The sequence below is a fragment of the Candida metapsilosis genome, assembly GCF_017655625.1.
Source record: "Candida metapsilosis strain BP57 chromosome Unknown scaffold2, whole genome shotgun sequence".
In the NCBI taxonomy this organism is placed as follows: Eukaryota; Fungi; Ascomycota; class Pichiomycetes; order Serinales; family Debaryomycetaceae; genus Lodderomyces; species Lodderomyces metapsilosis.
The window spans coordinates 1,516,038-1,528,205 of record NW_027138160.1 but is presented as its reverse complement, the minus strand read 5'-3'; the positions used below and the strand labels follow the sequence as shown (position 1 = coordinate 1,528,205).

The following is a 12,168-nucleotide window of genomic DNA, read 5'->3' as shown; positions in this document are numbered from 1 at the left end:
ACTTTAAACCAATTGAATAATCGTGATTTTGCTCCCGCTTTTTTTCGTTCTCTCTTTGCCCGCGTAAAACATAAAAAAAGCATGGCTAAACGTTCGAGAAGAATAGATTCAACGGATGATGAAGTTGAGTATGATTTTAAGGAGACGGAAACACCACCTAGAAGAAGTAACACAAGCATTTCATACAAAGAGGATGACGATGACGATGACGACGCTACTGACATTCAAGTGGACGAAGCCAAAACAGACGATGTTCCCGTAAAGGAGGAAGAACCAGACAGCGATGATCCCTTTGCAGTTCCAACTTCGCCAGAAAGGGATGATGATAGTGATGATTATGTCGAAGAATCGGACATAGAGGTGAAAAGTGCACGGAGGAAGAAAAGGAAGCTCGGTGCAAAAGGAAGGTCGAGAGGAAGATTTACTAAACCTCTGGTAGACAGCGAGGATGAAGAGTTTAGAGATGACGGCGACGATGATGATGGAGACGATGAAGATGACTTAACACTTTCAGATGATGATTTCATTGAGAAGAAAAAACGTGATAATTTTATTGTTGAAGATGAAAATGAATGGGATGATGAGGAGAACGAGTATGGGGTTAAGCCGAAAAAGAAAAGGGGTCGTAAGAAGAAGAGCAGGTCGGCATCAGCTGAACCAAGAAGAGCAACTAGATCAGGCAAAGCATTGCAAGAAGAAGACGTTGGCTTTACTGGCGATGACACTCGGGAAGAGCTTCAGGATGATGTAGACGATATACAGAGGGAGATTGCTGAGCTATATGATTCATCTCCGATGCGAGACTCTGAGCCGTCGCAGCATAAATTGAGACAACGGGCAAAAGTCGACTACACCATTCCTCCTCCCATAACTAATGATTTGATGCTTGAAAGACCTTCGACTCCAGTCAATGTCAGAAATAGGCGAGGAAGACCTGCAAACAAGAGTGAGTTTCGCAAGATTTTGTACCCTACCGCAGGCCCATTTGGGGGAAGTGATGTCATATCCTTATTTGGTACAAATATACCACCGGGAGGTATTCCATTACCTGGAATGAGCGGCCCGAATAATCTTACTGCCATTGGCCAGAACGTCAGTGACTCTGATAGCTCTGAAGATGAAATTGCTCCTATTAATGGCGAAGCCACTATTAGTCACAAGGAGAAAAAACCGTCAAGGTCAGAAGGTAAGTTACTTACAGGAGGATCTGATGATAAAAAGAAAGCAAAGAATAGTTTGAGTGATACTGATCCACTTGGAGTGGATATGAACATCGACTTTTCAGTTGTTGGGGGATTAGATAACTACATTAATCAATTGAAAGAAATGGTTGCTTTACCACTTCTATACCCGGAGTTGTATCAAAATTTTGGAATCACTCCACCTAGAGGTGTGCTATTTCACGGTCCTCCGGGAACAGGTAAGACTTTGATGGCAAGAGCATTGGCTGCAAACTGCTCTACACCTGAACGTAAGATTACCTTTTTTATGAGAAAAGGTGCCGATTGTTTGAGTAAATGGGTTGGAGAAGCAGAGAGACAATTAAGGTTATTGTTTGAAGAAGCTAAGAATCAGCAACCATCCATTATATTTTTTGATGAAATCGATGGGTTGGCACCAGTGAGATCGTCAAAGCAAGAACAGATTCATGCTAGTATTGTGTCTACTTTGTTAGCTTTGATGGATGGAATGGACAACAGAGGACAGGTTATTGTTATTGGTGCAACAAATAGACCAGATGCTATAGACCCGGCTCTACGAAGACCAGGTAGATTCGACCGTGAATTCTATTTCCCATTACCTGACATCAATGCGAGAAAGGAAATTTTGACCATTCATACAAAGAAGTGGACGCCACAATTGGACGACTCTTTTTTGAGTAATCTCGCTGAGCTCACGAAAGGGTATGGGGGTGCGGATTTACGAGCATTGTGCACAGAGGCGGCTTTGAATAGTATTCAACGGAAGTACCCTCAAATTTATGAAACAAACCACAAGTTAGCAGTAAAGCCAGAAAAGGTCAAGGTTATCGCTAAGGACTTTATGATGGCCCTAGATAAAATTGTCCCATCAAGTGCAAGATCTACTCTGTCTGGATCATCTCCATTACCAGACAACTTGAAGCCTTTGCTAATGGATAGTTTTGAGCAAATAAAATCAAAATTAAATGATCTAATACCCGTGTCTATCAGTGTCGCAGGACGCAAAAAACTCACCACTTTGGAAGAGGCCAAGTATCTTGATCCAACTGTGCATGACAAGGATGGTGGGTTTGGCAAACAACAACTATTGAAAAATTTGGAAAATGCACGAATTTGCAGGCCTCATTTACTTGTCAGTGGAGAAGAGGGAAATGGGCAACAATATTTAAGTGCTGCCGTTCTTAACTACTTGGAGGGATTCCAAGTCCAGTCCTTGGACCTTGGAACAATGTTTGGCGATTCCACCAGAACCACGGAACTGGCAATTATACAAGCATTCATTGAAGCTAGAAGACACCAGCCTGCTATAATATTGATCCCCAACATTGACGTATGGTATCTGATTCTTCCTGATTCTTCCAAAGCGACATTATCTAGCCTTTTGCGTGGATTGCGAAGCAACGAAAAGATTTTGTTATTAGGATTTTCCGAGACTACATTACATTACTTGGATGACAGGATCAAGTATTTGTTTGGGTTGGAAAGTTCAGCAAACAATGTCGTTTTACAAAATCCAACAAAACTGGCAAGGAAAGAATTTTTCCTGACGGTTTGGAAAACTCTTATGATGAAACCCTACGAGTTTGTTAATGATTTACAAAATAGACCCAAGAGAAAGTTGAAACAGTTGAAAGTTGTGGAAACGGTATCAAACTTGTCAGACCAAGAGTTAATCAAGAGAAAACAGAAGGAACAGGAGTATAATGACACAAAGTTGAAAAACACACTCAAAATCAAGCTAGCCAGTTTGATGGATTTGTTCAAAGTGAGGTACAAAAGGTTTAAAAAGCCAATCGTTGATGAGAACTTGCTCTACCATTTGTTTGATCCATCGATTTTGGAAAATCCACTCAACAATTACCAAATTTTATACAACAGGTCCGATGAACCAGGGCGCGAAAATATGATTAAGGAGATTGCAACAGGCAAAAATTTTTACAACATGGATCTTGACACAATTGAGGAACGATTGTGGAATGGTTTCTATAGTGAGCCTAGACAGTTTCTCAAAGACCTCAAGTTGATTTTAAGAGATTGCATAACATCTGGTGATCGAGAACGGATCTTGAAGGCCAACGAAATGATTACCAATGCACAATTTGGTATAGATGATATCTCGACACCAGAATTTGTGAAGGCTTGTAAAGAAATGAGAGAAAGGGACAAGGCAAAACAAGAGAAATTGTTAAAAGAGTATGAACTTATCAAATCAAAGATTGATAATGACACGACAGGTGAGGTTTCAGTTCCGGCTGATGCATTGACTGATAATGGAAATGCCAAGGACGGGATTTCAACAAGTGCTCTTCCTAATGGGAACACTATCCATGAGGAAGGCCAAAATCCAACACCTTCTATGGAAGTGGATAGTACTACAAATGAAAATGGCAAGGATGTGCCAATAGGAACAGAGCATCTTAATGGAGATACCAATCAGGAGGATGAAAAGATTAAACCAGAGGAGAAGATTGAACCGATGGAGGATGTTGAAACTACCCAGGCAGTTCAGCCGGACACCACTGAGAAGAATGAGAAAGAAGAGGTTGAAGAGGATTCCGAATCAGAAGCAGAAGACGCCATAGAAATTGATCACACAAAGGAATTGATACTTGACAAGAACTCACTCGACAAACTCAAAAAGCAAGTGATCAAATACACCGATCAATATACGATTGATAAATTAGAAATGGTTATGGCAAGATTGATGGACATCGTTTGGACTGATAGAAACGAATGGAGCAAATCTTTGACATTAGAAAACATCGAGAAAGTAGTGTCATCATTAGAAACAACATCATAGGCACATACAGATGTAGACCCCTAGTATACATTTAAATAGAAATACACCATCTATAAAACAAACTAAGCTTTGAAAAGGAATTTTATGCTTTTCGATCAGTCTTCTGCACTTCCGTCCCTTGGTCTATATATAACATTCTGGGACTCTAAATGCTCGATCACTATCGGAGGTAGTTTACCATTGATTTTCACAGCATATAGACCTGGAACAAAGCTCTCTATTCTTAGCCACCTTGCAACCCATGACTCCTTATTGTCTTCCCCCAACGCTACTAACCCTTCGAAAGAAGGTGAGGTACAATCGGTGATGGGGTTAAAATCTTGGTCATTGTTTTTGAATTGTAGCAAACCTTCACAATTTGGGCATCCTAAACTTTTGAAGTTTTTTGCTGGCTGTATAATTCCACATAACATGCATGCTCTTTCTGATCTAGTTGACATATTATAAGGCTATTGGTTAAATATTGATTCTGAATAAAGCGTAGTGACTATGACTATGTTGATGTGGGTGATTATTTTTTTTTTTTCACGACTTTGAATTTTTCAAATTTTTTTTTTTTTTCAAAGAATATCACCTTATAATAAGACCCTATCCCGCATCTAATGCTACGAAGTACTTTCCACGCAGGCTCACACTTTAAGCCAGTTCCTAAAAGATTTGCAGCCCCAAATCGACAGCTTTCCATAGACCACCATGCAATTGTCAACACGTTCACTCACGCATTCGAGAGCCTTCATGAAACAAGTGGTTTACCATGGTGGGCCCTAATACCAATCACTACCTTTGCCTTAAGATCTGTTTGGACGTTGCCATTAGCTGTAATTCAAAGAAAAATAATCCAGAAGCAAAGTACTTTGAAACCGATTGTGAGTGCTCTTAGTCCAATTTTGAAAATGAATCTAGCAAAAAGAGTCCAAAAGGCTAAAACTTTACAACAAGCACCCAGCACTGATGAGTCGGTTAAAGCTGCACAGGCTCCATTGGCCAATATGTCATATGAACAAATCTTGCTTCTTAGCACAAAGGAGACACGAAAGCGTCAGAAGGAACTTTTTAAAAAGCACAATGTTCAGATATGGAAGAATTTTATTTTACCTACATTTCAAATACCGCTCTGGATTATTATGTCATTGACTATGAGAGATCTCAGTGGGTGGTCATCATGGGATAACTTACACAACAAGGCTTTGGACCCCTCCTTGTATGTCGAGGGTTGTTTATGGTTCCAAGATCTTGCGGTTGCAGACCCAATGCACATTTTCCCCGTGATCTTAGGAGTCATTTCTCTTTGCAATGTTGAATGGACATTCAGGACATTGGAACTATCTAGATTAACCCAAAGACTAAAGTATCGTCCTAATTTGACTGATGCGGTTGGAAATTTCGCAAGGATGTCAATTGTATTTATGATGGCAATATCCATACATGCACCAGCAGCGTTGGTTCTATATTGGATCTCTTCTCAATTTTTCTCATTGATTCAAAACATGGTGTTGGATGTCAAATTCCCCATTTCCTTCACACCTAAGAAACGTTTTGGAGGGGACATCTTGGATAAATAGTTGCCAAGAGCTATACTGAGCTATGCGTTGTGCTTTCGAAGAAGTATTGGATATGGTATACACCCTAAGTGAAGCGGGGATCGTTATATCAGGCTTCAAGTTGAGTCAAATCAGGAAGCATGGAACATTACTGCCTTAGTTTATCTTGCCTGTAAATAATATAACTTTGGCAATGGACGTTTCCAACCATGAACATACTTGCTAACCAACTGTTACTTCGACTCTTTAAAGAGTTATTGTTCCTCAAATTGAACGGCTTGCAAAATGCACTAAAAATCCCTCAAAGGTTAATGATTTTAACTGGTGAAGCTATCACAAGTTCGCGGTGGCTTTCACAAGTTTGCGATGGCTATAACATTGTCGGAACCGATGTCATCTTCTGTCGGCTTATGTCCTGTATAATGGGACGGTGAGGAACAGTTGATCAATATCTCATAGAGTTAGTTTATATTTTAAAGGATCTGTACATACAATGCGAAAAAGTGTATAACATAGTCTCTTTACTTTCAAGCTGTCCTCCTGACTAGCTTAGATATCATGGTAAAGCTTGTTTGCTACTTGACCCTTAAAGTGGTTCTAAATCAAGTGCCAAAGTTGTATTGTATTTTCCAGTTCCTGCATATAACAATTGTTCTGACTTTTTTCATTTTTCCTTCTCTCTCTGTGTGTGTGAAATACAAAAATTTTCAGTTAAAAGTACCATCGTATACAAGTCACTACGTAACCCCAGAGGACCCCAATGTTTAGGCTAATACCGCTCCAGCCAATAAGGCGTTCACTTCCCGCATGTGCTGCCTTACCATCAGCTACATTTGTTCGTACAGTCGTTCATTCCAAAGAGACCAAGACTCAACTTCAACGAGAAAAAGACAAGCAGAAGAAGCGTAAATTGAGACAAGATTTGAAGTTCAAATCCTTGGAAAATCCTATTGACCACCCATTGCATATGCCTATTGCTGAAGCTCTCAATACAATCAGATCATTTGAAGTTGGAAAACCAGCAGATAAAACTACAATCACTTGTAATTTGTATGTGCGTCAAGAACAAGGTGCTGCTCCAATTAATGGTACTGTTGATATCCCATTTCCAATCAATAGAAAGACAAAACCACTTGTATTTACTACTCATCATTCCATAATTGAGGAGTTGCTGTCTTTAGTTGATCCACAGTTCTTGGGAGGTAAAGAGTTGATTGACAAATTTGTGAATCAAGAATTATTGCCTGGTGATTTCACTCATGTTTTCGCTACCAGTGAAATGGAAAGTCAATTGAGAGCTGTTGCTAGAATATTAGGTCCCGCTGGATTACAACCAACAAAGAAAAAAGGTACTGTGACTGACGACCCTCAAGCTATAGCTAATATTTTGAGATCTTATCAAATTAAGCAAAAGGATTCGCATATAACTTTTACTGTTGGAAATGCCACTTTTAGTGACTTTCAAATCATGTCCAATTTGAAAGCAGTAAGTGATGTCATTTTTTCACAAATTGATCCAAACGCATCAAAAAAGACCAGATTGGGCTACTGTTATATCTCGTCAGCTAACAGTCCCGGGTTGGTTATTGATTTCAAACAGGACTAAAGGGAACGATAGCGAGAGAGAGCTTTCTCTGCGATGTAGAACTAATATAGCTAAATTTGAATAAACTTGTATATATACAGCCAACAAATTCTTTATATCTTTCTAGCGACATCTGCTTCGATAATACTGACACCAGTTGTAGCATATGCAACCATCAACCAAGATGGGAACCAACCCAAAACTACCACCAACCACGTCCAGCATTGTAATTGGGTCCAAGAAGTGATCAACTGGGCAAAGAAATCTTCACCAAAGTATTGGTTTGCAACAATGAATAAGAAAAACGGGTTGGAAATAGCCAAGCATAAGATGGCCAATGGTCTATTCTTCATAATAATTGTGGGCACAAATGTGAGTGGTATTGCTAATAAACCAATTGTAAGAGCCAATGCGTAATGAACAATCAACAAGGCAGTTATTAAAAACGCAATAAGCAATAGAGCTAACCCAATCAAGGCAAAGCTTGTTGTATTTGAAGATTGCTGACCACGGGATTTAACTGCAAACACAGGTAGCACCAGAAGTCCCCATAGTACATAACTCAACGACTCTAATGGCACTTGTGGTATGAGAACCGACAAACCAACACATACAAGTTCGGAAACAACGGCAATTGTCAACAATTTGGTAAAATTTTGAGGAATTTGCAGCAAGCCTATGTTTGAGTTCAATATAGCATTCAAAGCGCCAAACGCATAGGCCACTGCTAACATAACAGCACTAGGCAAATAAGTACCAATGGAAACAAAATGTTTTGGACTTAACATCAAATAGAAAAAGAATGACTGATGGAATTTTTCCAACAAGTTATTGACTGATCTAAAAGTAGAGTCAATAATTCGACCAAATTGAGTTACATCGTGCCCTTGAGTTCCTTTAGCTTTGATAGAGAACGCCTGAATTTGCCAGCCGGAAAATGCTTCATGACCATGAACATCTCTAGATCCAGCAACAACTAACCTCAAAATACCCGAGAATAGAGTTTTCAATCGGCTAGTAAAGTTGATACCTGTATCACTGATGCCTTGGACACTGCAGCTAATACCTTCATTTTGACCGACTTGGTTTGCGGTGTTTAGTAAGTCCAAATTTGGTAATTGTCCATTCAAACCCTCGTAAAACATATCATAGTATTGGAACCCATCACCTTGTTTCCCATACTCCATTATGATAGCCGCTTCAATTGAACCAGCAGTATCGTCCAAGCTTGTATGATACGCATTGACCCAAGTTCTCAAACTTTGTTTGCCATCTGGTGGAATCACGAGAATGATATTCTTTGACCATATTGAAATACGTTGGAAATAATGCATCAATGCCATGCCAAGTGCCATGGCGCCCTCATTGAATTCATCGTCTGAATTGACCCATGGGACAACCAATGCCATTGCTTCAGTATTTTCTCCTCGTGAAGCATGCATTATTGAGTACAAGGTATCGTTTGTGAATCCATTATGGTGTCGTGACACTGGCAACCCTAAATCTTCTAACCATTGAGTGATAATTTCGTTACGTTGTTCAATTGGCTGCAGCTCTAGTTGGTGAATCTCGTGACGATATCCACGAACATAATTCCACTCACTCTCTCTAAAGTAGGATGTGACTTGCCCTGGCATCAATGCATTTTCTGAGATATAGCAGTTACGATAGTTTCCATCTTGGGGTAATGTGACTAACCAAAGTATGCTCAAAACAGCCAATCCAAAAGAAAGACGAGGTAGTAGTTTAATTGCCTTTGGAATAAGATTCAACTTGTGAACCTTCCTGAGCACTTTTTCTGCTAAAGCCATTTCTTCTTTTGTTGAAAAGTGATTCTTTGTTAGAAGGACGTGTTTGTTTGGTGGTTCAATTGTAAGCGGTGAAAAAAATAGTTTCGATCCAAAGGAAATGCTACCACGTTCCAGCTTTTGAATGAGAGATGGCACAGTCGTATAAGCTACTACAGAGACAACTACGAAGACTTCCTCTACCAAAGGGTATCATCATCGATGGCTCCAAGGTGCTAAAACAGAGTTATCAACTTGGGAAAAGCAAAAGGTTTGAACTGCTATTTCACCAAATATTGGAGCAAGAGAATTATAAAATGGTGCATGAGTTACTTGATGCTATATACAAAGTGAACAAGCCTCAATGGTACAATGAATTCATTAATATTCCATATATGAAAGTAAAGGGCCATTGGCCTACGGTGCATCTCATTGACACATTAACAAATAATAAAAATACCCTAAGCACGTACTACAACAAGATGGCCAAGCCATTCTCAGTTACACAATCACTAAATTTGAGCAACGACTCTCAGCATCAAATTCCTTTGCTTAAGAACTATTCCGATCAAGTTAATCCGGTACGCAATGTTGTCAAAGAGGTACAGAAAGCTTATTCATTTACCATGTCGCAGAGAGTATTTGAAATCACAAAACATCCATTTGAAGTATTTTACTATCCTTCAAAGTTGGGCACCCCAGAACATCCAGTTGGTATTGACTCTTTACTAAGAAAAAAAGTTAGTCATGTCAAGCATATTTTGGAAACTTTTCAACCGATCCTGAAGAGCCAATTGGAAAAATTGATGAGATCGAGGGACAAGATCAACCCTTGTTTCTTTCGTCATCTTCAAAGAAAACGTAGTCAGAAATCAACCAGTTATCAGGTTAAAAAGTTGATCATTAAGGAGAAATTATTGAGTGAAGAGCAGTTACAAGAGATACTTCAAAGTTATTTACGACAGCAATATTACCTCGAAAATGAAAGCTACAAGATAAATCAAGTATAAAGATAATCGACTCAAAAACCTGTATGTCTTCACTGTAGTCGTATACAGTAAATCGCAATCAACTATCAAAATCAGTTGTGACTTGAATCACAATTTCAATACTGCATAATGCACATTGTCTTTATCCGTTATCCACACGAATCTGGAATTGACAGCCAAATGCTCTGGCTCAAAAGGAAGCTCAGGCAAAGCAACTGGTATAGTGTGGGCGTGATCGAGAACGTAAAGCTTATCTTTTGTCAATGCAACCAAATCCTTCTCTCTAAATTCGAATTCTTTCGTATTGGTCACAGTATCAATCACTTCGTCGTTAATTTTCCAAACCGCCATTTTCCTGCTGCTCCAATAGTCAATATGTGCTTCCACATTTTGGAGTCCCCAAAGCGAACCACGCATATCCCTGGCAGAATATGGATGGTAGATATCTGTAATGACGTATATTTCAACATTGGATTGATGATATTCATCCATTTGATCTAGGAGGACTTGAAATTGGTTTGATATTTCTTGATGAGACTCATTCAAAAATTTACCGTTACCCGCATACTTTATTGTATCGTAGTCACTAGGAATGTATTGTAACACCTTAGATTGTAACAAGTTTGAATGGATGAATTCCAACAAACTCGAAGTAGAAAATGAATTACTTGCCTCTTTGTCTGCGAATTTATCAACAATTGTCTTCCACCAATTGAAAAATTCATCATAATGCTCCTTCTCTTCCTTCAAATCCCACATAAACTGGTTATAAGTTTTCAATTCAGCTTGACACTGTTTTGTAAGCTTGGTGATATCCTTCACATCGAGTTCCATTGCATTTTTCCACTTTGTGACCCCATTTAATTCATCCAACAATGCAATAACTCTCTCCATTGGAGCTATCAAATACTGGAAAATAGTTTTACGCGATTCTTCAAAAATAGTCTCACATAATTTGCTCATCTTTTTGAATCCACGTTCCGCAAACTGATTGACCCAAAAGTCTTTAGTTTCATCTGGTATGTTGCCCGTGAGCAACATATCACTCAAACCTTGTAGTAAATCACCACTTACCTCCCCTTTCAAATTTGACAAGTATCTATTGATTGCAACATAAAATGATTTGAGTTCTTTTTCAATAGCACTCAACGTCGTTTTTGATTTTTCCAAGTATTCAACAATTTGGCATAAAAGGATCATCAGGTCTGCATAAGCTCGTCTCGATTCGGTGGGAATCTCAATACCTATCAATTGGTTGCATTCGTCAAGGTACTCTTGCTCAAACAAGGCCGACAGAACTTGCAGCCTAATTTGATATTTTGTAACAATGTTGATATTTAAAACTTTGTTAAAAGTGAAGGTGATTGATTCTTCGTCATTGGTCACCAAATAATCCAAGTTGTACGAAATATCATCGTAAATGGTTGGTAAGCTTTTAAGAACTTTATTTTTCAACCTGTATATGGTATTTGACCAGTGGATGTATTTGATATCACTAAAGTCGTGATCTAATTTTTTTATTAGTTTACCATCACTCGAATCGTATATCCTAACAGTTTTGTCTGCCCCTGATAAGCAAAAGTTCTTTTCATGACAAGTTATACCTAAGATTTCTGAACCATTGTCGACTGAATAAATTTCTTCACCACGAATACGAAAGCAGTGGATAGTGTTTTTATCTCTGGTCATAAGTAACAAGTTCATTTTGGGACACCAAGATAGTTTTGAAGCAGGCTCACTTTTCATTGGAAATTCTCCAATATGTACAACAGAAACTTCACCATCTTCGTCAGATAAGCGAGCCTCTGGATCAACATGGATGTACTTGAATCCTGCACTAAATATCAGAATGGATTTTGAAGGCATTGTAAGAGACTTGCGCTGTTGAATATAAGAAAGGTGGTGTGGTGTGTCAGATCATTCTTTTAAGACGCGTCTCAATTGATGTTTGTTTACAACTATTCTTCTAAAGACTAATGAGCCACGCTGATTAAAGAGTAGCTATACACTACTGTACCAAAACACAGCATGATTGGATGTACACTCCTATACCGATACTAAGGAACCCAATGGACACTACTCTACCTAGCACGAGCATCTTGTCTACGCATTATGTATATGTAAAGATATGGTCATTGGAAACCTGCTTTGTGTGGTTGGGTAACACTTTGTTAATTGTCGGTACAGTTGATCTCGGAGAGAGTAAACCCTTTTGACTTGTTCTATTCAGTGCAGTTAACTCTATCTCTTTTTAATCTATTCCT

General features: G+C 38.9%; 7 protein-coding genes across 7 annotated transcripts; 4 read left to right on the top strand and 3 right to left on the bottom strand. All coding sequences in view use genetic code 12, as the record gives it.

Annotated features, from left to right (window-relative positions):
• Positions 1–81: 81 nt before the first annotated feature.
• I9W82_002150 (uncharacterized protein) lies at positions 82–4,002 on the top strand (the record flags this gene model as incomplete). The annotated part of the gene is made up of 1 exon (XM_067690975.1): positions 82–4,002. The coding sequence occupies one exon, from the start codon at positions 82–84 to the stop codon at positions 4,000–4,002; it is 3,921 nt and encodes a 1,306-aa protein (XP_067549386.1).
• Positions 4,003–4,097: 95 nt separating this feature from the next.
• I9W82_002149 (transcription elongation factor) lies at positions 4,098–4,442 on the bottom strand (the record flags this gene model as incomplete). Its single annotated transcript, XM_067690973.1, has 1 exon — positions 4,098–4,442. One exon carries the CDS (start codon positions 4,440–4,442, stop codon positions 4,098–4,100), a length of 345 nt encoding a protein of 114 aa, XP_067549385.1.
• Positions 4,443–4,604: 162 nt separating this feature from the next.
• Positions 4,605–5,564, top strand: I9W82_002148 (membrane insertase; the record flags this gene model as incomplete). Its single annotated transcript, XM_067690972.1, has 1 exon — positions 4,605–5,564. The coding sequence occupies one exon, from the start codon at positions 4,605–4,607 to the stop codon at positions 5,562–5,564; it is 960 nt and encodes a 319-aa protein (XP_067549384.1).
• A 739-nt stretch (positions 5,565–6,303) lies between these two features.
• Positions 6,304–7,149, top strand: I9W82_002147 (mitochondrial 54S ribosomal protein uL1m; the record flags this gene model as incomplete). Its single annotated transcript, XM_067690971.1, has 1 exon — positions 6,304–7,149. The coding sequence occupies one exon, from the start codon at positions 6,304–6,306 to the stop codon at positions 7,147–7,149; it is 846 nt and encodes a 281-aa protein (XP_067549383.1).
• Positions 7,150–7,241: 92 nt separating this feature from the next.
• Positions 7,242–8,939, bottom strand: I9W82_002146 (GPI-anchor transamidase subunit; the record flags this gene model as incomplete). The annotated part of the gene is made up of 1 exon (XM_067690970.1): positions 7,242–8,939. The coding sequence occupies one exon, from the start codon at positions 8,937–8,939 to the stop codon at positions 7,242–7,244; it is 1,698 nt and encodes a 565-aa protein (XP_067549382.1).
• Positions 8,940–9,067: 128 nt separating this feature from the next.
• I9W82_002145 (uncharacterized protein) lies at positions 9,068–9,925 on the top strand (the record flags this gene model as incomplete). Its single annotated transcript, XM_067690969.1, has 1 exon — positions 9,068–9,925. The coding sequence occupies one exon, from the start codon at positions 9,068–9,070 to the stop codon at positions 9,923–9,925; it is 858 nt and encodes a 285-aa protein (XP_067549381.1).
• Positions 9,926–10,012: 87 nt separating this feature from the next.
• Positions 10,013–11,770, bottom strand: I9W82_002144 (anaphase promoting complex subunit 4; the record flags this gene model as incomplete). The annotated part of the gene is made up of 1 exon (XM_067690968.1): positions 10,013–11,770. One exon carries the CDS (start codon positions 11,768–11,770, stop codon positions 10,013–10,015), a length of 1,758 nt encoding a protein of 585 aa, XP_067549380.1.
• Positions 11,771–12,168: the final 398 nt, after the last annotated feature.